The sequence below is a fragment of the Palaemon carinicauda genome, chromosome 37 (genome assembly GCF_036898095.1).
Source record: "Palaemon carinicauda isolate YSFRI2023 chromosome 37, ASM3689809v2, whole genome shotgun sequence".
In the NCBI taxonomy this organism is placed as follows: Eukaryota; Metazoa; Arthropoda; class Malacostraca; order Decapoda; family Palaemonidae; genus Palaemon; species Palaemon carinicauda.
In genome coordinates this window covers 27550108-27573019 of record NC_090761.1, presented here as the reverse complement: position 1 = coordinate 27573019, position 22912 = coordinate 27550108, and the positions used below count along the sequence as shown (strand labels likewise).

Sequence of the window (22912 nt, the reverse complement as noted above, 5' to 3'; positions counted from 1 at the left end):
GAAAGGATGAGCAGGCGTGCCATCTCTGAATTTGATGCTTTTAGAATTACAGGTACCTGTTCTCCAGTAATTTTGGTCCAAACTACTTTGCTGTGTTTACCCCAGCTTTTGTCTTTAGCTTTGTCATCTTGCCCTAAAGGTTCTGTGTACCACAGATGGGCTCTTTTCCAAACTGATCATAAGCCATCTTTTCACAGTTTAATGTGTTCAGGATTCTTTCCTGAACATCCACTTTCATATTGATGTTCTTCGTTAAGTGGTTCAGTTTCATTTCTGTGCTGTCATGTAATCCCACCACTTTTAAAGATTACAATTTGACAATGATTTTATAGCTCATAGATTTGCTTCCTTGTTGTGCCAGTTTTGCCTTTGGTAAATCATGATGTTGAGTCACTGGTTCACATTCTATGTCTAGTATTATTTCTGTCTCTTCTGTCAAGTGTGACAGCTTTGCTGTGCTCAGGCAATACTTCAGAAGGATTTCATGATTAGTTGTAATGCCACTGTATCTCTGTCTCCTTTGTGTAATTTGTTGATAAGCTCCTGAGCTTGGTCAACACCAACAAGCTGCAAAAAATTACCCGATCTTCTGAACCACAAATCCTCAATTTGCCAAGTCTGTCCATACTGCAGGGTAAGTGTCCTTTATTTCTCTCATGCATGCAAGATACTCAGGAATATGCACTGCATAATCTATACAATGCAATCTTATACTAAGCAAATTAGTATTATTTAATAGTTTATTAGTGTGCTGTACACTGGATACTAGAAATGCAACTAGTATAGTACATCAAAGAACATGGAATAATTTTCATAATTCACAAATACTTCCTAGGTGACATAATGGCATGTGTGTAATAATTTACATTTATACCCCAGAGTGGCTTTCGTAACATGATTTTTTTATATGTTGAAACAGAATTAAATAGAGCCAAATATATTTGAATCACTCAATATACCTAACCTAACCGCACGAATTTCATTTTGTACCCTGATTATTATTTCGTAATATAAGGCAAAAAAAAAAAATCTTCATACGTCATTTGTAAATTGAATTTTTTGCATACAGAAACTTTCACACCTAGAGGTTTCACTATTGAATTCTCCCACATTCATTGTCAAATATCATACGTATTATAATTATTGAGGGTAAAATTTTTCAACATGTTAAAAATACGGCTAGAGTCCTTTGACATAATAGCTGCATAACTGCTATTTGAGACTTTAATGCGGTGAACACCTGTATAATAAAATTGCCACTCAAAATACAAGATTATGTACAATTGTATTCACAACACTCACCACAATTGGAAGTATAGGGTATAAAAAGCAAAATGTCTGCCAAAGTTCAAAATGGAGTCTAAAAAATGGCAACATTATTTTTTCACAAAGACAAGTCATAATCATTAGGGGAAAGATACATTTCAAAAAGTCTTTATGAAATTTTCACAAAAATATATAACGCCATATAGGCCTACTATGTATTGGAAGACCTAAAAATTACTTGCTATCTGAAATGACCCTGACTGCCACCTGTCTAACGGGGTAAGAACTCCAAAGACATTAACACCACAAAATTATAGGCAGAGGTAGTTTTGGGTGTAATTATCTGTATGTATTTTTGTACTCTCACTTTACTATATACTGTACAGTATACTGTAAAAAGACCTCCCTCAATAAATCAGTCCTGAGAGAGAGAGAGAGAGAGAGAGAGAGAGAGAGAGAGAGAGAGAGAGAGAGAGTATTGATTTCATTGCATTTTCATAATTCTTTATAACTATTGTGCCTTTTAATGCAGTAATATGAACAAAATATGACAAATTTTAAAAGTAATTTGTATTTTTCCTATCTATACAAACCTACATCCTTTATGCAGTAAGATTCTGGCAAAAGCTGGAAATGGCCAATAAAAAATTATCAAGGTTCTGGCAACCACCCCCTAGTAACCATTGGTGGCAGAGGTCTGACAGCACTCGAAACTTATCTTCAGTAGCAACAATGTTCCTATTAATGTGGTTTTTGCCTTAATTATCACACTCCCCCTCATAAGGAGAATGGGGATTCTATACTATTAATATTTTAGTAAAATAACTACCCGTCATTAGCATGCTCACCTGAATCAGTATTCGTTCCAGCTCCATAACATTACACCGGCTGATCCCAAGAGAGGGAAGGAAGGAAAAGAGGAAAGAAGACCAAACATTCTCACTCTTAAATCTTATACTTATGATGTAAACACTATCCTAGACAGGAGCGAGGTTTGCTACACCACTTGCTGGGGAGCTACCACAGGTCCTATGGAGAAAGTATCCAGGAACCTGTGAGTCAATCCTGAAGATAGTGTGCTGTGAAGGTGGTCTGTCTCTTCCAGACACCCGGCTTCAACGCTTGAGCAACTGAATGTTTCTTTCTGAACGCTAAATTGCTAACAATCCCCATGACTTCATAAACTCCAGGAAGACTTGAGGCCAAGGGAGTATCCTTTTGCTCCCTATAGGCTATACTGATGACTTCAAGAAGCCAGAAGGAGATGGTATTTCTGGAGATTTACTTCTTTGTCCTCCATGTACTAACAAGGAAATTCTGTGGGTGGAGTCTAAATGATCTCGTTCGCTTTATGTAGAGCCTCACTGTCTTCACAGAACACAGAAGCAAGTCATCAGGATTATCGGTCATCTCTTTAGCAATGAAACCGAAAAGGAGACAATCCTTAGTCAGTGATTAATGGGTTTTGGGGTTTTGCCACAAATTTGGGAACAAATACAAGAGGAGTCGGAAGTGCAGCGGTGCCATCTAAATGACGGACACAAAAGGGGTGAGGATTAACCTCAACCTTACTCATAAAGGTGCCACAGTATTGATTTGATAGCCCTAGATACATCCGCCTGCTTGCAAAGTTCTTTCACACTCATACTGAAATGAGAGAGAGACAATTAGAAAAACTTGTCTGGTTGGAGAGCGTCGATAATACGTTTTTGCAGCTTGACGACCTGAATCAGAAAGGAGCTCTGAACACTGTCAGACCCATATTACCTACGAATATTGGGTGGAGGTTGCCAGAACTGCAATAATTCTTTTTGGGCTGTTTCCAGTTTTAGCCCCCAGCTTTCATCTGAATCTTACCCCTATTAAAGAGTGAAGGTTTTTATTTGCATAGGAGCAAATAAATATATGACCTATATAAACCTCTAGCAGCAATTGTTTCCTCTAAGTCAATTTACTTTTTTCAAAATAGTTCTAGTCTCTACAAATCAACAAAATATTTCAATTAAGAGTAGTGCTCCTTATGTGTTAGTTATCTACATAAACCAATAAAGAGTGTATTACTGTAAAAACAATTATAATAAATAAAAGTGCAATGATGCATGAAGAGCATTAAATAAATTGGTAACAAAGCAGGCAAATACTATTCTAACTAGTGGTTGTCAATTGATGTCACATGTTTAGAATTAAAAGGTTTAAATTCTTCAGTTCCTATTTTATATGTAGTGATTATAATACTATACAGAAAAATACACAGCCCATATCAAACATGCTAACACACCTGAACGGTGCCACTAAATGAATATCTTATCACATATTACATCTTTCTGTGAATAGATGAATATTTTGAATTCATAAAGATTATATATCAAAATCAACAAGCTCTACACATCGAAAAGATGAATACTAACTTGCATAAAATCCAACCAAACAGTATACATATATAATCCAAATTCAAATATGATTAGAAATAAAAAACTATAACCACAGTACACAAGACTAGTGTAAGATATTAGTAAAGAATTCCTTCATTTATTATCATAAGAACTTCACCTATTGTTAGCAGAACATTGAAAGATTTTAGCTTTCCACTGTTCCTCAAAATGCATTCGGTCCTTACAAAATAATTTCTCTTGTTTTTTTCATCTAAGCCGATACAAATTTCAATCATACTGTAAGATATTCAAATGGAAAGACGTATGAAACTAGATATAACCTGTGAGGTCATTCTCATCAAATAAATATATACAGGGTCCGGCAAAAAAACCTCCCTGATTTCAATAGGCTTTTGCAAAAAGCACAAGAAACATACAGAACAATTACTTATATTTGTGAATAACCTATTTGATGCCACTTTACTTGATTTTGAAAATTATGTCCGATAAATGATGTCCCCCATTGTTAAAACATTCACGAAGTCCTTCCCTGAAGTTGTCCATAGTTCTTCGTGTAACTTCCCTTGGAATGGCTGCCACTTCCTGCCTAATGACATCTTTTAGTTCTTGCAGAGTTCTGGGACGATGTTTGTACACTTCAGCCTTTAGGTAGCCCCACAGAAAGAAATGTCTCCTCTTGAAGAAACAAGACGTCTGTGGCTCTGTCCTGTTGGAACCAAACTTCTTCTTCCTCATGGTCTAAAACAAACTGGTTGATCTTGGGTCGGAAAAATGTCTCTATCATGTGACAATAGCGATCGGCATTGACCGTTACTGTTTGTCCATCTTCAAAAAAGTACGGTCCCCACATACCAAATTCCGCAACGGCGCACCAAACTGTGACTTTTGGGCTGTGTAGTGGTTGTTGGTGGAGTTCCCTAGGATTTTCTGCAGCCCAGTAGCGGAAATTCTGCTTGTTAACAGTTCCACACAAGTGGAAGTGGGCTTCATCAGAAGAAATGAAGACAGCATCTGGGGGAATGTTTTGCAAAATGTCATCACATGCAGCCCTGCGAGTTTTAAAATGTTCTTCAGACAACTTTTGGGCAACCATTATTTTGTAGGGATGCAGATGAAGTTCTTTATGCAGAATTCTCCTTACACTCCTTTCTGACAATCCCAGGGCAGCTGCACGTTTAACCGCTGAACGCTTTGGAGACTGTTGGATGGATGTTCTCACTCGCGCCACATTCTCCGGTGTTATTGCAGTACGAGGTCGGCCAGTTGGCTTTCTTTTTAGTGCTGACCCTGTTTGTCTAAAGTTTGACACCCACAGTCTAATCGTTTTCGCATCAGGAACACTATCACGTCGGCCAAGTTCGAATCGAATCCGGAACGCTCGTTGAGTAGAAATCACAGAACCGCCATTTTTAATAAACTCCTCCACAACAAACACCCGATGCTCACCGAGCCAAGCCATGGCGCACACTGAACATGGCACGTACGCCGCTACGGATAAATACCCCCTCCCCATCTCTACCCCCACTACAACTCACGCGGTGGCTTCCTCAAACCGGGGAGGTTTTATTGCTGGACCCTGTATATATATATATATTTTGTTGTTGAAAAATAAATGTTACAGGAACAAATAATGCCACAAGTTAAATTAAAGTAATAGAGGTGAGTCAAACTTCAATTGGACCCATATTCATACCAAAACCATTCCTTGAGTAAGACGTGGATGTGAAGAAAATTTTGACAAAGTAAACAAAAACGAATATTTGAACCAATCAAATCTGGAGGAGGTAGATAATAAATAAACATAAATATATATATATATATATATATATATATATATATATATATATATATATATATATATATATATATATATATATATATATATATTATATACTGTACATACATATATATATATATATATATATATATATATATATATATATATATATATATATATATATATATATATATATATATATATATATATATATATATATATATATATATATATATATATATATATATATATATATATATATATATATGTATATATATATATATATATATATATATATATATATATATATATATATATATATATATATATATATATACACACACACATATACATATATATATATATATATATATATATATATATATATATATATATATATATATATATATATATATACATATATATACATATATATATATATATATATATATATATATATATATATATACATATATATATATATATATATATATATATATATATATATATATATATATATATATATACATATATATATATATATATATATATATATATATATATATACATATATATACATATATATATATATATATATATATATATATATATATATATATATATATATATATATATATATATATATATATATATATATATATATATATATACACTGCATATATATGTATATATGTCAGAGGTGACATGCTTATAGAATTTGCAGAAAGAATGTAAAAATCATTACCACCTTTTTTTTTTATAAAAGGGAACATAGTAAACAGACACGGTGAAGCCCAAATGAAGAAACAAATAAGAAATCTATTTTATTCTCAGTGAAAAAAAGTAAATTTAGCTAAAGATGTAACAGTGTTAGACATGTTAAATTCAAGCGACCATAAAACTGAGACGTAATACTTTGTTTAGATCTTATTTTTTTTCTTCCATTTTGTCTTACGTCATTGTTTTCAAAACCATCACTAATGTTAGTTTCGCTGTATAAAGTATGCTTTGCTCATATATTCTCACTAATGTTAGTTTCGCTGTATAAAGTATGCTTTGCTCATATATTCTTTTATAGTTCATTCTCCCCTTCTTTTTCTTTACCCATGCTGGGCTGTTTTCCTTTATGGAACCTTAAGACTTGTAGCATCCCACTTTTCAATCTAGGTTGCTGCTTTGCTTTTAATTATAACAATAATGTATGTTCAGTCTCTAGGATACGGTATAATACCGTAATGATTTGTGCTTTGCTTATGTTGTTCACTAGTGGCATTTAAGACTTAATAAAAGTGATGGAAAAAAAAACTTTTATTCCTGTTTTTTTATTCAAGATCATTCATGTTAGCAGGATTACACAATGTTATTTTCCTTAGTAAAATAAATTTTTGAATATACTTACCCGATGATCATATAGCTGCATCCCTGCTGCCCGACAGAAAAAACCTACGGGAGGAATACGCCAGCGATCGCTATACAGGTGGGGGTGTAGATCAACAGCGCCATCTGTCAAGTAGGTACTCAAGTACTCGATGTCAACAACGAACCAATTTTCTCCTCTGTCCCACTGGTTCTCTATTGGGGAGGAAGGGTGGGTCCTTTAATTTATGATCATCGGGTAAGTATATTCAAAAATTTATTTTACTAAGGAAAATAACATTTTTCAATATCAAACTTACCCGATGATCATATAGCTGATTCACACCCAGGGGGGTGGGTAGAGACCAGCATAACAAGTTGACATTATGAGCTAAGTATTCCGTATTTCATTTTAGCAGTTATTCAAAATAACAAGCATAAAATAAATAAGTACCTGGTAAGGAAGACGACTTGAACAATTACTCTGCCTTTTTAAGTACGTCTTCCTTACTGAGCCTCGCGATCCTCATAGGATGCTGAGCGACTCCTAGGAGCTGAAGTATGAAGGGTTGCAACCCGTACTAAAGGTCCTCATCAAAACCTCTAATCTAGGCGCTTCTCAAGAAATGATTTTGACCACCCGCCAAATCAAGTAGGATGCGAAAGGCTTCTTAGCCTTCCGGACAACCCAAAAATATTTCAAGAGAAAGATTAAAAAGGTTCTGGAATTAGGGAATTGTAGTGGTGGAGCCCCCACCACTACTGCACTCGTTGCTACGAATGGTCCCAGAGTGTAGCAGTTCTCGTAAAGAGACTGGACATTCTTAAGATAAAAGACGCGAACACTGATTTGCTTTTCCAATAGGTTGCGTCGAATATATTTTGCAGAGATCTATTTTGTTTAAAGGTCACAGAAGTTGTGACAGCTCTAACTTCGTGTGTCCTTACCTTCAGCCAAGCTTGGTCTTCCTCATTCAGAAGGGAATGAGCTTCTCATATTAACAGTCTGATAAAAATAGGATAAAGAATTCTCTGACATAGGCAAAGATGAATTCTTAACTGAACACCATAAAGCTTCAGACGGGCCTTGTAAAGGTTTTAAAATAGAACTTAAGAGCTCTTACAGGACATAATACTCTTTCTAGTTCATTTCCAACCATACGATAAGTTTGGAATATCGAACGATATTGGTCAAGGCCGAGAAGGCAGCTCGTGTTTGGCTAGAAAACCAAGATGTAGAACATGTAGCCGTTTCGGATGAGAATCCGATGTTCTTGCTGAAGGCATGAATCTCACTGACTCTTTTAGCTGTGGTTAAGCATATCAGGAAAAGAGTCTTAAAGGTGAGATCTTTCAGGGAGGCTGATTGAAGTGGTTCGAACCTGTCTAACATAAGGAATCTTAGAACCACGTCTAAATTCCAACCAGGTGTAACCAAACGACGCTCCTTCGTGGTCTCAAAAGACTTAAGGAGGTCCTGTAGATCTTTATTGTTGCAAAGATCTAAGCCTCTGTGACGGAAGACTGATGCCAACATGCTTCTGTAACCCTTGATAGTGGGAGCTGAAAGAGATTGCTCTTTCCTCAGATATAAGAGGAAGTCAGCTATTTGAGTTACAGAGGTACTGGTCGAGGATACGGATACTGACTTGCACCAGTTTCGGAAGATTTCCCACTTCGATTGGTAGACTCTAAGGGTGGATGTTCTCCTTGCTCTAGCAATCGCTCTGGTTGCCTCCTTCGAAAAACCTCTAGTTCTCGAGAGTCTTTTGATACTCTGAAGGCAGTGAGACGAAGAGCGTGGAGGCCTTGGAGTACCTTCTTTACGCGTGGCAGACGTAGCAGGTCCACCCTTAGGGGAAGAGTTCTGGGAACGTCTACTAGCCATCGAAGTACCTCGGTAAGTTATTCTCTCGCGGGCCAGAGGGAAGCAACTAGTGTCAACTTTGTCCCTTCGTGAGAGGCGAACTTCTGCAGTACCTTGTTGACAATCTAGAACGTAGGGAATGCATATAGATCTAGATGAGACCAATCTAGTAGAAAGGCATCTAAAAGAACTACTGCTGGGTCCGGGATAGGTGAGCAAAGTATTGAGAGCCTCTTGGACATCGAGGTTGCGAAGAGATCTATGGTTGGCTGGCCCCAGGTGACCCAAAGTCTCTTGCATACATCCTTGTGGAGGGTCCAATATGTTGGAATTATTGTCCCTTCCTACTGAGACAATCTGCTAAGACATTCAAGTTGCCTTGGAAGAAACTTGTTACTAGTGAAAAGTCTAGACCTGTTGAACAGGAGAGGAGGTCACTTGCGAACTCGTACCATGTCAGAGAGTAGGTCTCTCCTTGCTAGGAGATGTACATCAAAGCAGGGAGTTGTCCGTGTTCACCTCCACTACTTTGCCTTGAAGGAGAGACCTGAAGCTTTTCCAGGTCAGACGTACTGCCAGAAGCTTCTTGCAGTTAAAATGCATTGTCCTTTGACTCGAGTTCCATAATCCCGAGCATTCCCTACCGCCTAAGGTCGCACCACAGCCTACGTCCGATGCGTCTTAGAAGAGAACGTGGTTGGGAGTCTGAACAGTCAGGGGAAGACCCTATCAAAGGTTGATAAAGTCCTTTCATCAAGTCAGACCAGACTTATCTTCCGGAAACCGGGATCGAGACCGCTTCTAGCGTCTTGTCCTTTTCCAGTGAAGAGCTAGATGAAACCGAAGAGGACGGAGGTGTAGTCTTCCAAGTGACACCAATTGAACCACGGATGACAGTGTCCTAACCAGACTCATCCACAGCCTGACAGGGCCGTGTTCCTTCTTCAGCATCTTCTGGATGGATAGCAGGGCTGGGGGTTGATCGTCTTGTTCAGCCATGTCCTCATCAGAGGGTTCCTCATCCGAAACTGATGAGGAAACGGCAACGGAGTGGGCAACATCTGACTCGCTGAATCCGGTCGCACTGGTGGATGCGTGACGGAGCCGGACACAAGATCATGGTACTGCTGCACAGTCTGTGAACTGTCAACCATGGGGAAGCGAGGAAGTACAGCGACAACCCGAAACTGTCTAGACTGTCTGGGTTGTGCAGACAACCCCTTATCGGGTTGCTGAGGTTGCCGCACTGCGTCACAACAAGTCACCTCTGCTGGTTGTTGAACGTCTTCCCAGTGACACACTGAACGTCCACAACCACCTCCGAGAGTCGCTTAACGTCAACGTGCGACTGGCAACCCACACTGGGTCGCACCGGTGGAGGAACCATCTCAACTGGCGGACGTGAGTAGGATACCTCAACGTCAACAGGGCGTACAACCAACCGGTAGGAAGGTTGTTGGCAAGAAGGTTCTTCTCCGTAAAAAATCCTCTATCAAGGACTAAGCTTGGACTGCATGTCTTGCAACAAAGCTCAAGGTCTATGGGAGCAGGTGTGGCAACAGACGGGGTTAGCGACTGAAGCGGAACCATTTACCCTCCCTGGAAGCATGTTATGCTTTAAATAAAGTCCATAGGAGGCTAAGCAGCTTAAGGCTCCTCTCCAAATGACAGAGTCCTCAAGGGAATATCAGAAGGAGGGAGAACAGCACTTTCTCATCTACAGGAACCATGTCCGAGAAAAGCTAGGATATCTCAGTGAGGGTTTCACTGGTGCATAAGCAGCAGACCAGAAGGCAACGTTATGAAACTGCTTGACAGTCTGTGAACTGTCAAAAACTGAACTGTCAACCCCAACAGGTGCGTGAGGACATACAGCGCTGGTGTATTAGTAGCACACCAGAAGGCAACGTCATGTAACTGTTTGACAGTCTGTGAGTAGGCAACAACCAAAGCTGTGTGGGGAAGCCTCAACTCCTGACTGACTAGTTTGCTGCGGGCGAGTGGCGGTAACCACAGTGTGTTGCGGAGGCTGACACACCGTGTCAAAACACGGCAGCTTGTGGTAGCTCACGCACGGCAACGGAGTGCTCCGTGTGTCTGTGGGAGTCAGCATGCGTCTGGCAGGGTCGACTGCGCATGGGTGGAGGAGCTCTCACAACAAGAGTGTGGGAGCAGGCAGCCATGCCGGGCGCACAACCGTGGCAGGCTGTAGGCCAACGGGTGCATCGTCAACCTTCTCCGCAGTCGGAGTGTGGGAGCTGGCAACAACAAAAGCGGAGTGCTGGTGCGTGGGAGGGACTGCCGTGGGTTGCGGAGCATGCCGCATTGCGGCAAAACACGGCAGCTTGACAGCACCTTCCCACTGCTGATGCGGTAGCTCACGCATGTCAACGGAGGGTGCAGCATGAACATGCGTCTGGCAGGGTCGACTGCGCATCGGTGGTGGAGCTCTCACAGGTGGAGTGTGGGAGCAGGCAGCCGCAGTATCTGCTGAGCGCACAACCGTGGCAGGTTGTAGGTTAACAGGAGCAGTGTTAACCTTCTCAGCACGATACTCCTGCATGAAGGAAGCAAGCTGAGACTGCATATCTGCAGCATGGACCACTAGGGTCTATAAAAGACGGCAACAAACGGAGCTACTGTCCGTTGGGACTGAGGGTCTAAAACAGCTGGTGCGGCAACAGACGGAGTTACTGCCTGTTGCGGTACCACCTTGCCTCTCTCGGAAGGTGTGCAGTCGTCGGATGACTGCAGCGAGTCCGAACTGACCCAGTGGCTACACCTAGGCCGTTGGACTTGCGCGGAAGGGACCGACTTGCACTTAAAAAACTGCAAGATTTGGTCTATGGTTTCTGTGAGAAACCTCTTCCGCAGACGAGGAATAAATGGGCTCTCTCGTCTTTGTGTGGGTGGGGTGATCACGTCGGCAACGTGTGTAGATACACCCGAAACCACGGAGGGAAACGTCTGTTCGTCGATTAAGGCCTGTGGAACCCATAAGTCCTTCGACATTACTTCTCCCCTGGGCTTGGGAGCTTGTAAGAGGTATCGGACTAGGTGAACCACTGGCACGAACAGACGAACCCTCGAACGCAACACTGTAACACTTTGCGCATATCACTTTATCACTTTTGATTTTCTGTTAGCACTTATTTCACTGAAATCGAAACTTTAACTGATTTCTATCTGAAACACGCAATCCTATCCTTCATTAAAAGGTAGTAATTGCGAAAACAGTTTTACAATGCAACAGAAAAACATAATTAAAGATAAAGAATTCAGTGGCTGGAAAAGAGACTAAGCACTAGATCAAATAAACTACGTTTAAAATCTCTAACCGCATAAAGCCTGGGAACAAGAATAAAACTCTAGAAACGTTTTACCTTCTTCCCCTACAGCGACTAGGGAGAAGAGTAAAAAACGAGAACAACGTTACCCGCTTGAACGAAACGTTTATTCTCCTCTCTCTCCCTCCGTCTCTATCTCTCTCTCTCTCTCTCTCTTAACTTAGAACCTGAGAGATGAGCCCAATTATATATATCGTTAAAACATATTATTGTTAAAGGAAAAAAAAAACTGAAAGATTTCCCAAATAAAAAGTTCCTTTATTAGAATTTAAACCATTTAAGCTAAGAAAGAATGAACGAAACGCTAGAATCGGTTTACTTTTACTGCAACGTGAAACCGTGAAAAACTCTCTCTCTATCGTAACGATAGAGCGCATGTTGAACGTTCTGAACGTCAACAACTGCGGAGACTAAACTAAACGTTAGTTCATCTTTGAAAACAGTACGAGACTATCAAAGAAATTCTTTCAAAAACATTAAAATTAAAAAAGTATAAATTCTTAAAAGGTAAATACGATATGACGGGCTCAATGTTAATTAACTTCGGTTCCAAGTAAGGACCGCCTACTATTAGGAAAGGTCGCATATAAACAAACATAAAAATTAATTTTTATAAGTTTATAATAAATGGAAAGTTAATCGAAGAGGCCTATAAAGGCGGAGAGATATAAAATAAATAGATCTATAACTTGTTAAGCAAAATTACCAAAAACCTAAACACACTTCCGTCTAAGGGAAGGGTCGGCCATTTAAAAGTGAAAGAGAGTCCATACTCTCTTCGTCACCATAATTAAATCTATCCAAAACGAGTTCAAGTTTTGAAATGAAGATAAAACCCCTGCATAGCGAAAGCTCAAAACTGGAATAGTGTACTTCACCAAATCGTTGTGAAAACAAATCCAGTTAGGGACGGCGTATTTAGTAGGTCTTGCCTGTGGCACGACAGAGGGAAAATTGGTTCGTTGTTGACATCGAGTACTTGAGTACCTACTTGACAGATGGCGCTGTTGATGTACACCCCCACCTGTATAGCGATCGCTGGCGTATTCCTCCCGTAGGTTTTTTCTGTCGGGCAGCAGGGATGCAGCTATATGATCATCGGGTAAGTTTGATATTGAAAAAATAGATGTGTGTTGATTTTCCTAAACTGGCTAGTGATTACACTGTGGAAGAGATAAGCATGTAATTCTTGGAAAGAGACTGCCACTTGAGGAAATGAATTAGGCTTATAATGACCATAGAAACTATGTTTATGGTCTAATTTGTCTGTTTCCTTTAACCTTTCATGGATAAGTACCATGCCTCTACCTATTAATTTCAATTTAATAGTATGCATCCAATGCTCTGAATATAAACATGATTTTATTCCGTAGAGAGATGGGACATTTTCAGTGGACTAATCAGATTACTAGCTAATCTACAACCCTAATTGAAAAAGCAGGATGCTACAAGGCCTAAGGTTCCAACAGGAAAAATAGTCCAGTGAGAAAACGAAATAAGGAAATAAATACAGTAAACTACATACAAGACATAATGAATAAAAATAAATAAAATACTTCAAGATCAATTACAATGTTAAAATAGATTTGTCATATATAAACTATGAAGAAAGACTGATATCAACCTGTATTGCTGCAAGTTTGAACTTCTGAAGTTATTTTTATCATCATTATTACTTGCTAAGCTACAATCCTAGTTGGACAAGCAGGATGCTATAAGCTCAGGGGCCCCAACAGGAAAAATAGCCAAGTGAGGAAAGGAAACAGAAAAATAAAATATTTTAAGAACAGTAACATCAAAATAAATATTTCCTATATAAACTATAAAAAAACTTTATCAAAACAAGAGGAAGAGAAATAAGACAGAATAGTGTGCCCGAGTGTACCCTCAAGCAAGAGAACTCTAACCTAAGACAGTGAAAGACCATGGTTTGATTGGTAAGATCATTCCAAAATCTGGAATACTTTGTAATATTGAGCTTTATGATGGAGAAGGCAACAATGTGAAAATTAACTGCATACCTAGTGCTATGTATAGGACGGTACAGTCTGGGAAGATCCAAAAGTTAAGGATATCCAGAATTATAAAAATCTTACACAACATGCATAATAAACTAGCTGAACAATGGTGCCAGAGATTAATATCCAGATCAGGAATAAAGAATTTAACTGACTGAAAGTTTTTGTCCAACAAATTAAGATGGGAGTCAGCACCTGAAGACTAGACAGGAGAGCAATACTTGAAACTGTACTACAGTGACTTAATCAATTCAAACAATACGGTATCTATTTTATCTTATATGATTTGGGAATTTTGTTTTACTAAGAATTTCAAATAAATCCAGTAAATCTTGTTATCTTGAAAAGGAATTTTTTTGGGAGCACTATCTCTCATTTATGGTTAATGAAATGCTCTCTATATATACTTTATTTATATGAAAATAATCTTATTGGATTGCCTAACTGTATGGGGCTTGGACAAAATTTTGATGGTAAGCTGACTGTGTTATCAAAGGGTAAAGATGAATTATCAGGAATATCAGGATGTTCAGTTCATTTGTTGAAGAAATTTTCTTACGGAATTCAAGTTTTTGGTGATGTTAGTAAAGTTTGTTATACTGTAATTAGATTGCTTGATATTTTTCATGGGTTAAGTTTTAGTCGTTTTAGAAGTACATATGACTTTCTCCTGACTTGACCACATCTGTTACTTGAATTCTGTTTAACTTCCTACTCCTAGAAATTATATGAGCAATCAAAACTACTGTATATCTGAAGTCAAACAAAATTTGTTGATTGATATTCAGTTCAGAAAGTCCTAGGAGAGTAAGAAGGGATGTGAAAAAGCTTAAAATGCCATATAACTTTGGGTAGTGCCATAGCCTCTGTACCATAGTCTTTAACTGTCTTGGGTTAGAGTTCTCTTGCTTGAGGGTGCACTCGGGCACACTATTTTGTCTAATTCCTCTTCGTCTTGTTTTTTTAAAGTTTTTATAGTTTATATAGAAAATATTTATTTTAATGTTGTTACTGTTAAAATATTTAATTTTTCATTATTTCCTTTCCTCACTGGGCTATTTTCCCTGTTGGGGCCCCTGGGCTTATAGCATCCTGCATTTCCAACTAGAGTTTTAGTTTAGCAAGAAGTAGTAGTAGTAATAATAATAATAATAATAATAATAATAATAATAATAATAATAATAATATGTTTAGCTCAATTGCATCCTGCCAAGTTATGAGAATCAGAGTTTCCACATTAATATCTAATACAATAACACATCACAAAAGCTAGGAGTCTGGAGAATTACCCACAATGTCAATTAAAATATATGAAGAGATGAAATGGGGCATTGGTAATAACTGAAAAAAAATGGAATTTGATAAAACCTAAAACATTTTGAATATCAAAAGAACTACCAAATTCTACAACATTCTCTGTTTATTATAAAAACGCAATTGAAGAAAATATGATATAATCATCATATGTTAAAGACAAAATCAGCTTCTGGACTAAAAATTCAAACTTGTGTACAAAATATACATACAGTATATACAGTCTACTATATAGACAAGATATAAATGTAACAAGTGTTAGGAAATTTATAGACAAACATCAAATGAAATCACATCAATCACACTCTCCAGCCAAATGCCTATGACTAAATTTTACATAAAATCTAATTACAAATCAATTTATTCTTGAATTCAACTTTTCATACCATCCATAATTGGAGGAGATATGGATTGCTTCCTATATAAAGTAACAGCGAAATTCAAATGAAAAAATCTTAAATTTCCAAAACTTTAAATGCACAAGTTTCATCAAAATTTCAAATGAATTAGGACAGATTAACACAACTATTATTAACACAGAAAATATGCTCATCATGCATAGAAAATTGTTTAATATATGAATGTGCCCAGGGTGTGCATTTATTGCAAAAAGAAAACTCACCTTAATAAGCACTGTTCAGGGGCATGCTTGTTTCTGAAAAGGCATTTTGGAAAATGAAGTCAACACTTTTGAAACGCTAACTTCAAAATTTATCAACCATCAAGGGTTTCAATCCTAAGTCTAACATATAGACATAACATAGAAAACAATGTATATGAACACATTACTGATCAACACAAATACGAAAATCAATCCATGAAATTTTGACATGACTTTAAGAACAAAATAATCGGTCAGACTTTGCAGCAGGAATAACTTTTCTGAAAAGGCATCTCTAAGACAAAATATCATACTGAATAACCGACTAGCAATTCCTAATATATAGAAATAATGAATCACCTTAAAACACCTGAGAACCAATAACCCACAATGTACACAAATTTAAAAGGGTCATTTATAAAAAGTAATTTTTTCAACGAATCTTCCCCAAAATAAACTTGCTATATAGCCTCAATGTATGAACTTCTTGACAAAGAATATTAAACCTAAGAGTTTAACTTGGATGTATAATGGACCCTATTTCCCGTGACATCAAAAGACAGCATCTGGGACTCTTCATATTGTTCTCTTCATGCATAGCTGCTACATATTCAGTTACAATTACTCAAATTTGAGAATATGAAATTTCCAGTATTATCACATGTCGAGATCTTCACATTATCCGAGTTGTGTCCTCTCGTTCTTCAATACATATACTGCACATTTTTTGTTAGCTGCAATGATTAATGACAAGCAAATTGAGCCCATTCCACATGCTTTTAATGTAGATGATTGAATGATCAGTCAAACATAGACGAGTGTGTTGACCATAAAGAGATTCAGATAAAGCTACATCAGCAATTTTCCTTAACAGGAGAGAGGCCAGGATTTTAAGTGTGGGAAGAAGGATGCTACTAGATTATACTGTAATTCTAGTACTGTGTCTCTTGACTGAGAGTCTTATAGATTTTTATCTGCTCCATGTTTGATAATGAGGCTGTCATCTATAGCTTAGTCAGATCTTGATCGGCTTGAACTAGAATGAGACAAAAAGTTTTTATAATGTTATAAAATCATTTCATATCTAATTTTGTCCCCAAAGGTGTTTGAAACTGAATGGATACATAGCGTTTCACTTGTTATTCCAGTAGGTTCATCATCAGCTACCATTACAGCTGAATGGGCAGCAGAATGGCCTTGTTTAGTCCATCAATTCGATGCTCTCCTGGTTAAGCGTAGCACGTGCAACATCACCCCGTCAACTAACTGGTTCATAATCTTTATGAAACGTATTTCCATAGAAACAAGAAAAATATTACCTCCTCAGGATATAGTTTTCCTCTTCTTTTTCAGAGCCTATTTCAGTTAAGAAATACATATCTCATTCTAAAGTTTTTGCCTCCAGCTCAAACCATCCTAGAAATGTAGATTTTTCCAATGCAACAATCTTTGAGCCAGGCGATTTCCCTCAGATACGATGTTAAGCGATCCCATTATGTTTGGATATGTTACTTATCTGATATCCCCTATGTCTTGTAGTTAAGCCTGTTATTTCTTATAATCTTTTGGCCTCATTGCTACACTTGTTACTTCCTCTGATATCCCCTCCAACAGGTGACAGTTACTGCTGATCAGGTGTCTGGCATCAACATTCATACTCCTCCACCTGCTATGCATTATGAATTCTAAAGTTTTCATAATACTGTATACAGAAGGTCTGTCTACATTCTAATAAAGATGGATAACTTCCACTTTTGATTGATATATATGTCAACTTAACCAGGATAACTAGTCTTCCACAATTTGAATATGGATTCATTTACTTCTCTTCCCTTTCAAGTGACATAAAGTACATCAACAGATTAGTATGTAGCCCACGTAGTACAGAAGGTTGTACCAACCGTGTGTCGCACGTTCGTACGTAGTTCATTTTGTGCTTGTATCTTCGTTCTCCCCTCGCACTAAAAAGAACCAGAAAAAAACATGTCTTGTTTCTCCTCTGTAACATTGTCTGTTTTTTGAACATGAAAATTCTTGTTGCCTTGAACTTTTGTATATAAAGGAGAGTGTTCTATAATAATGTCACTCAGTTGTTTTCAACTTGCCTTTGAGTCACAACATTCTCTCGGCCCGTCACAAGGTCCTCAACCTATAACCATTTTGAGATACAAACATAAATCCAACTGAATATAACAGATAAGATAAAGAAATATTGTTATAAAACAATATTATATAATCTAATACAGTAAGTGAAATAACATTTGTAATAACCTGATATCTTTCTTCATAGGAAACCTGATTATTTGCTGACTTTTGTAGCTGGAAACCATAGGCATGGTATTCAGGTTAGGCCTAAATTTAACAAAATTCAACTTACAAACAGTTTCTTGGAACCAATTAAGTTTGTAAGTTAAGACCTTCTGTATTTCCTTTTCTGTGATTTCAGATACAGTATATAATTACTATCTCTCCTTCCTTAAGTTGAAAGAATGAGTTATTAGTTTTGTTTTTAAAGTGAAATTACAAAATTCTTTTATATAACCTTTTACAGTACAGCATACAATTAGAATTACACAGAATGTTACAGTACTGCAACTCTTAGGTTTTGTTCGTACTATATTTGCTCTTATCATTAAGATTCTAATTAAGTAATCTGAGAGATTTGTGGGTTATCTACCAAAGGATAATGACCAGAATTCTTTTATTGAATTAGCCCATGCCCCTCTATTTTTGGAGAAAACAGCATATACATCATTATTGGCTGTTTAGTAATAGAAGATTGGGAGCAGTTATTCACCTACATAGAAAGATAAATACATTGTCAACAAGTGATGTAATTTTATTGGGTTTATGGTACCAATTATGCCGTAATGATAGTATATATGCTTGTTTTCTCTACTTTTTTTTTATAAGTTTTCAAGGGTCTCTCTCTCTCTCTCTCTCTCTCTCTCTCTCTCTCTCTCTCTCTCTCTCTCTCTCTCTCTCTCTCCTAATTTAGGTTTTTTACCCTTTGTAGTCTTTTTTTTCTTGTATATTCTTTCAGTCAACCTATATAGGTAACCTATCTAGAGGTGACTTTTTTTGTCTTACCTTTAAAATTGTGTGGTTAAGGAACATTGCATTGGCCTATAAATTGATTATTTTCTCACCCTGCAAAGCTTTATGTGAGTGATGTGTTTCCACAAAATATTTTAGTGTTTCCCATATTTTCACCATTACCCTTATTTCACTTGATGTGAGAGATTTGTTACTCTGATCCTCCTCTTCCTCAGAAGAAACATTCTGCACTACCTTTTGTTGCTGCTCCTTATGCAACTCCAACGGCTCAAAAGCATATGCTCCTCAAGCAGATCACTGATGTCGTTCTTGTTCACCTCTAACCCCACTGACTTGCTTAAAGATATAATTTCATCGTCAACTACCTCCTCCTGCAAGAGTTTCAACCCCTCAAAATCATCTTCTGCAACACATTCAGTCCACAGTTTCTTCCATGCACAAATGAGTGTTCTCTTGGCAACTCTTTTCCAGGCTTCATTAATGATTTTGAGGCAGCTGACAATGTAGTGATGTTCCTTCCACAACTCTCAGAGGGAGAGCTTGGTCCCTTGGGTGACCACGAAATGTCGCTGGGCATTGGCTCCATGTACAATTCCTTGAAGTTGGAGATCACCTGCTGATCCATGGGTCAGAGAATTGAAGTGGTACAGGGAGGCAGTAAAGTCTCAATGAATTTTAATTCCTCCATCAGCTTGTCTTCAATGTGTGGTGGACCGGCAGGAGCATTGTCCATATGCAATCAGGTTTGGAGTGGGAGGTTCTTGTCCATGAGGTACTCATCGACCTATTCTACAAAAAAAAAAAAAAAAAAAGTCCACTCAATCCTTGCTCTTTGTCCTCCATATGAATTAAGTTGCTTCTCCTGCACCTTGTACTTTTATAAACGGCCATGGATTCTCCCAGTGGTACAGCAGAAAAGGTTTAATTGTGCAATTCCTAGTGGCATTAGCACAGCATAGCAGGGTTAGATGGTCTTTCATGGGCATGTGATTAGAAATTGCCATCGCTTCTACAGTAATGAAGGTCCTCCGGGGCATTTTCTCCCCAAAGATCTTTGACCAGTCTCATTGCAATAGTAAACTTTACGAGGCATATACGACTTTTTAAATTCTAAAACAGCTACTTCTACTTCCTTGATATGAGAGCTTTCAAAATCACCAATGATACCTGTTCTTCACTTAAGTTTTCACACCAGCCATTGCTTGCTTTGAATATTCCTTTTTTATAGTCTACTGATATACCTGGCTCATTTCTCAAAATGTCACCATACAAAAACTTTGCCTTTTCACAAATTATCTTCTCTATTATTGTATTGCCTGCTAGCTGCTTCCAATTGATCCACATGAGAAGCAAGTTCTCGCCATTATCTAGAATATGCGGCCATTGTTTCATAAAGTATGCACCCGTTTTGCAGCATCAAATAATTTGTTTTATTTTTTCTTCTTCAAGATTGTGCAAATTGTCAATGATGTATGATTGTACATTTGGGATTTTTTCTCTTGTACCTCGATCATTCATCTGGAAAATATTTATTCAGCTCTAAGGTTATTGCATTCTTCTTTCCTTTTCTTGATCATCTTAGGAGTCATTGTTGAGAGGCTGTACTTTCAATTTGATGTGAACAATATCAATCACCATTCTATAAAGAATATGAGGTCACAACTTAACAAAAGAACACTCCAGAAAAGGATTTATAAGATAATATAATGTGATGCTGGTATGAGTACTGCAGAGAGTGAAAGAAATAAGGTCTGGGGGGAGGATTGCGAGCAAAGGCAAAGCAAAATTGGCATAAAAATAAAGTGAAAACTACATGAGTGGCATATGGTTACTGTGCGACTGTTTTCTGTGCATCGCATGCTAATCTCATTAGTACATTTCCACAAAAAAATGCAAATATGGAGATAAACTTTGCTTGCTGACTGATAAAATATTTGTTTACTAATTTGAAACTTATTGCTCGTATGTTGATTTATTCGTATCTGAGTTTCGTAACCTGAAGTATTACTGAAACTGACAAAAAACCCACAATATAAAGAAATTGAAGATTGTACATGGAATGCAAGGATATTGAATAGGCCAGAAAAGCTATCAATTATCCAAAGAGAAATGAGTAGATTAAATCTTAATATCCTAGGCTTATGTGAAGTAAGATGAAGGATTGTGGAGACTTTAAAGATGAAGATGTAAGGGTGATTTATTCAGGTGGTGAAAGAGCGGAAAGAGGAGTAGCTATTATGCTGAGAGATAATCTCAAAGAAGTCAGTTGAAGAAGTGGAATGCATATCAGACCACACTGTGTTGATTAGATTTAAAGGGGAAAAGATGGTTACTTTGATCATCAAAGTGTGAAGAAGTAGAAGAAATGTATGGTATGATAGAAGAAATAATCGACACTTGTGGCAAGATTTAACCTTAGTGTAATGGGTGACTGGAATAGTTTAATTGGTGAGGGAAGAGATGGAAATGAAGTTGGAAATCTTGGGTTAGGGAGACAAAATGACAGAGGAATCAAACTACTGTAGTTGATTTCTGTAAAGACAAAAAATTGTAGTAAGACACACTTGGTTTCAAATTTACAGGAGGAGAATATACTCGTGGAAAGCACAAAGAGAACGTGAGAGATGCCTAATTGACTTCATCTTCACCAGACAAAGGCATAGGAATACTGTTAAGAAATCGAAAGTGTATCGAGGGGCAGACGCTGATTCTGTCTGCACTCTTGTGGTTATGAATTTAGCAGTTAGGTTAAAGTTCTTAAGCACAAAGGACCAAGAAATGGAATACAGAAAAACTGTACGACCGCAGATCTATGCCCACCCTGGAACGTAAGTTTAAACTGTTTACTGGGGAGGCCACTGCTGTGTTTGGGCACCACAGGGGGAGGGGGACCTTGCCTGGCTGACATTCTGGTGAGCATTTATTCTGATGAAACTGGAATTGAAACAAGACACCTTTAACATTTAACAGAATAACAGAAATGTAAATGATGCTGAAATGACAAGTAATGAAAGATGGGTTAGACTAAGCAAGGCAATCAAGAATAGTACACATGTAAACATCAAAAGAAACCATAGGTCACAACAGAAATGATTGAGAAAATGGTGCTGAAGCTGGATGCAGGACTTATAAGAAGTTGGACAACAAGTTGAGGGAAACAGACAAGCAAGGGAAATCCATCTTATTAAAGATCTCAAAGACGCAGAAGAATTTGAGAAAAGAGAAATATCAGACCTCATGTATAAAAAAGTTAAAGAAAATAATAAAATGAGAAGAGGTGAATTGAAAAGCATTGAAATAGAAGGGAAAATGGAGAAAAGCTAAAAAAAATCCAGAAGCGCTAAGGAAATGATTGATGAAACATGACCTATATGATAAAGAGAACAAACCTTCTGATATGGAAATAAAAGAGGATGAGGAAGTAGACGATGATGACATTGGCCCTGATTTATTAGAGCGAGAGAAATTACAACAGCTATAAGGAACTGAAAAGTAGTAAAGCTTAGGACCTGATGATATTCCAGCAGAGTTTTTGAAACATCTGGGGGGAGAATCCAAGGAGGAACTGAAACTATCATCTCCATGATTGGATTCCTTAAGAAACCAAAACCACTAAAGTGCTCAGAAAATATAACAAGCTTAATTAGTCATGCATAAAATAAACAGTAGTGCTTAGAATAGCAGCAGAAAAGTTAAAAGCACCTGAAGGATATATTGGAAAGGACCAATTTGGATTTAGATCAGGACATGGGACACGAGAGGCAATTGGCTGTATGAGGATGACGTAAAAAAAGTTCTAGATGTTTGAAATGTTTGCTTGTTTCATTGACTTTGAGAAAGCATTTGATAGAGTTCAGTGAACATTACTACTGAAAATTTTATGAAACATATCCATTGACTGGAAAGATGGAGTGTT

At 37.4% G+C, this 22912-nt stretch overlaps 2 protein-coding genes across 4 annotated transcripts in view; one reads left to right on the top strand and one right to left on the bottom strand.

Annotated features, from left to right (window-relative positions):
- The window catches only part of LOC137629047 (uncharacterized), a 613817-nt gene that overhangs the window by 348995 nt on the left and 241910 nt on the right, over positions 1-22912 (top strand). The gene's annotated exons all lie outside the window — the stretch shown is intronic.
- LOC137629530 (WD repeat, SAM and U-box domain-containing protein 1-like) overlaps positions 1-22912 on the bottom strand; it is a 107293-nt gene that overhangs the window by 30266 nt on the left and 54115 nt on the right. For 2 of the 3 annotated variants that reach the window (XM_068360932.1, XM_068360934.1), the window contains one exon: positions 15961-15993. The exons of the other annotated variant lie outside the window; for it this stretch is intronic. In XM_068360932.1, the coding sequence (XP_068217033.1) occupies positions 15961-15993 (33 nt within the window). The remainder of the gene's footprint in view (positions 1-15960; positions 15994-22912) is intronic. 3 annotated transcript variants of the gene reach the window in all.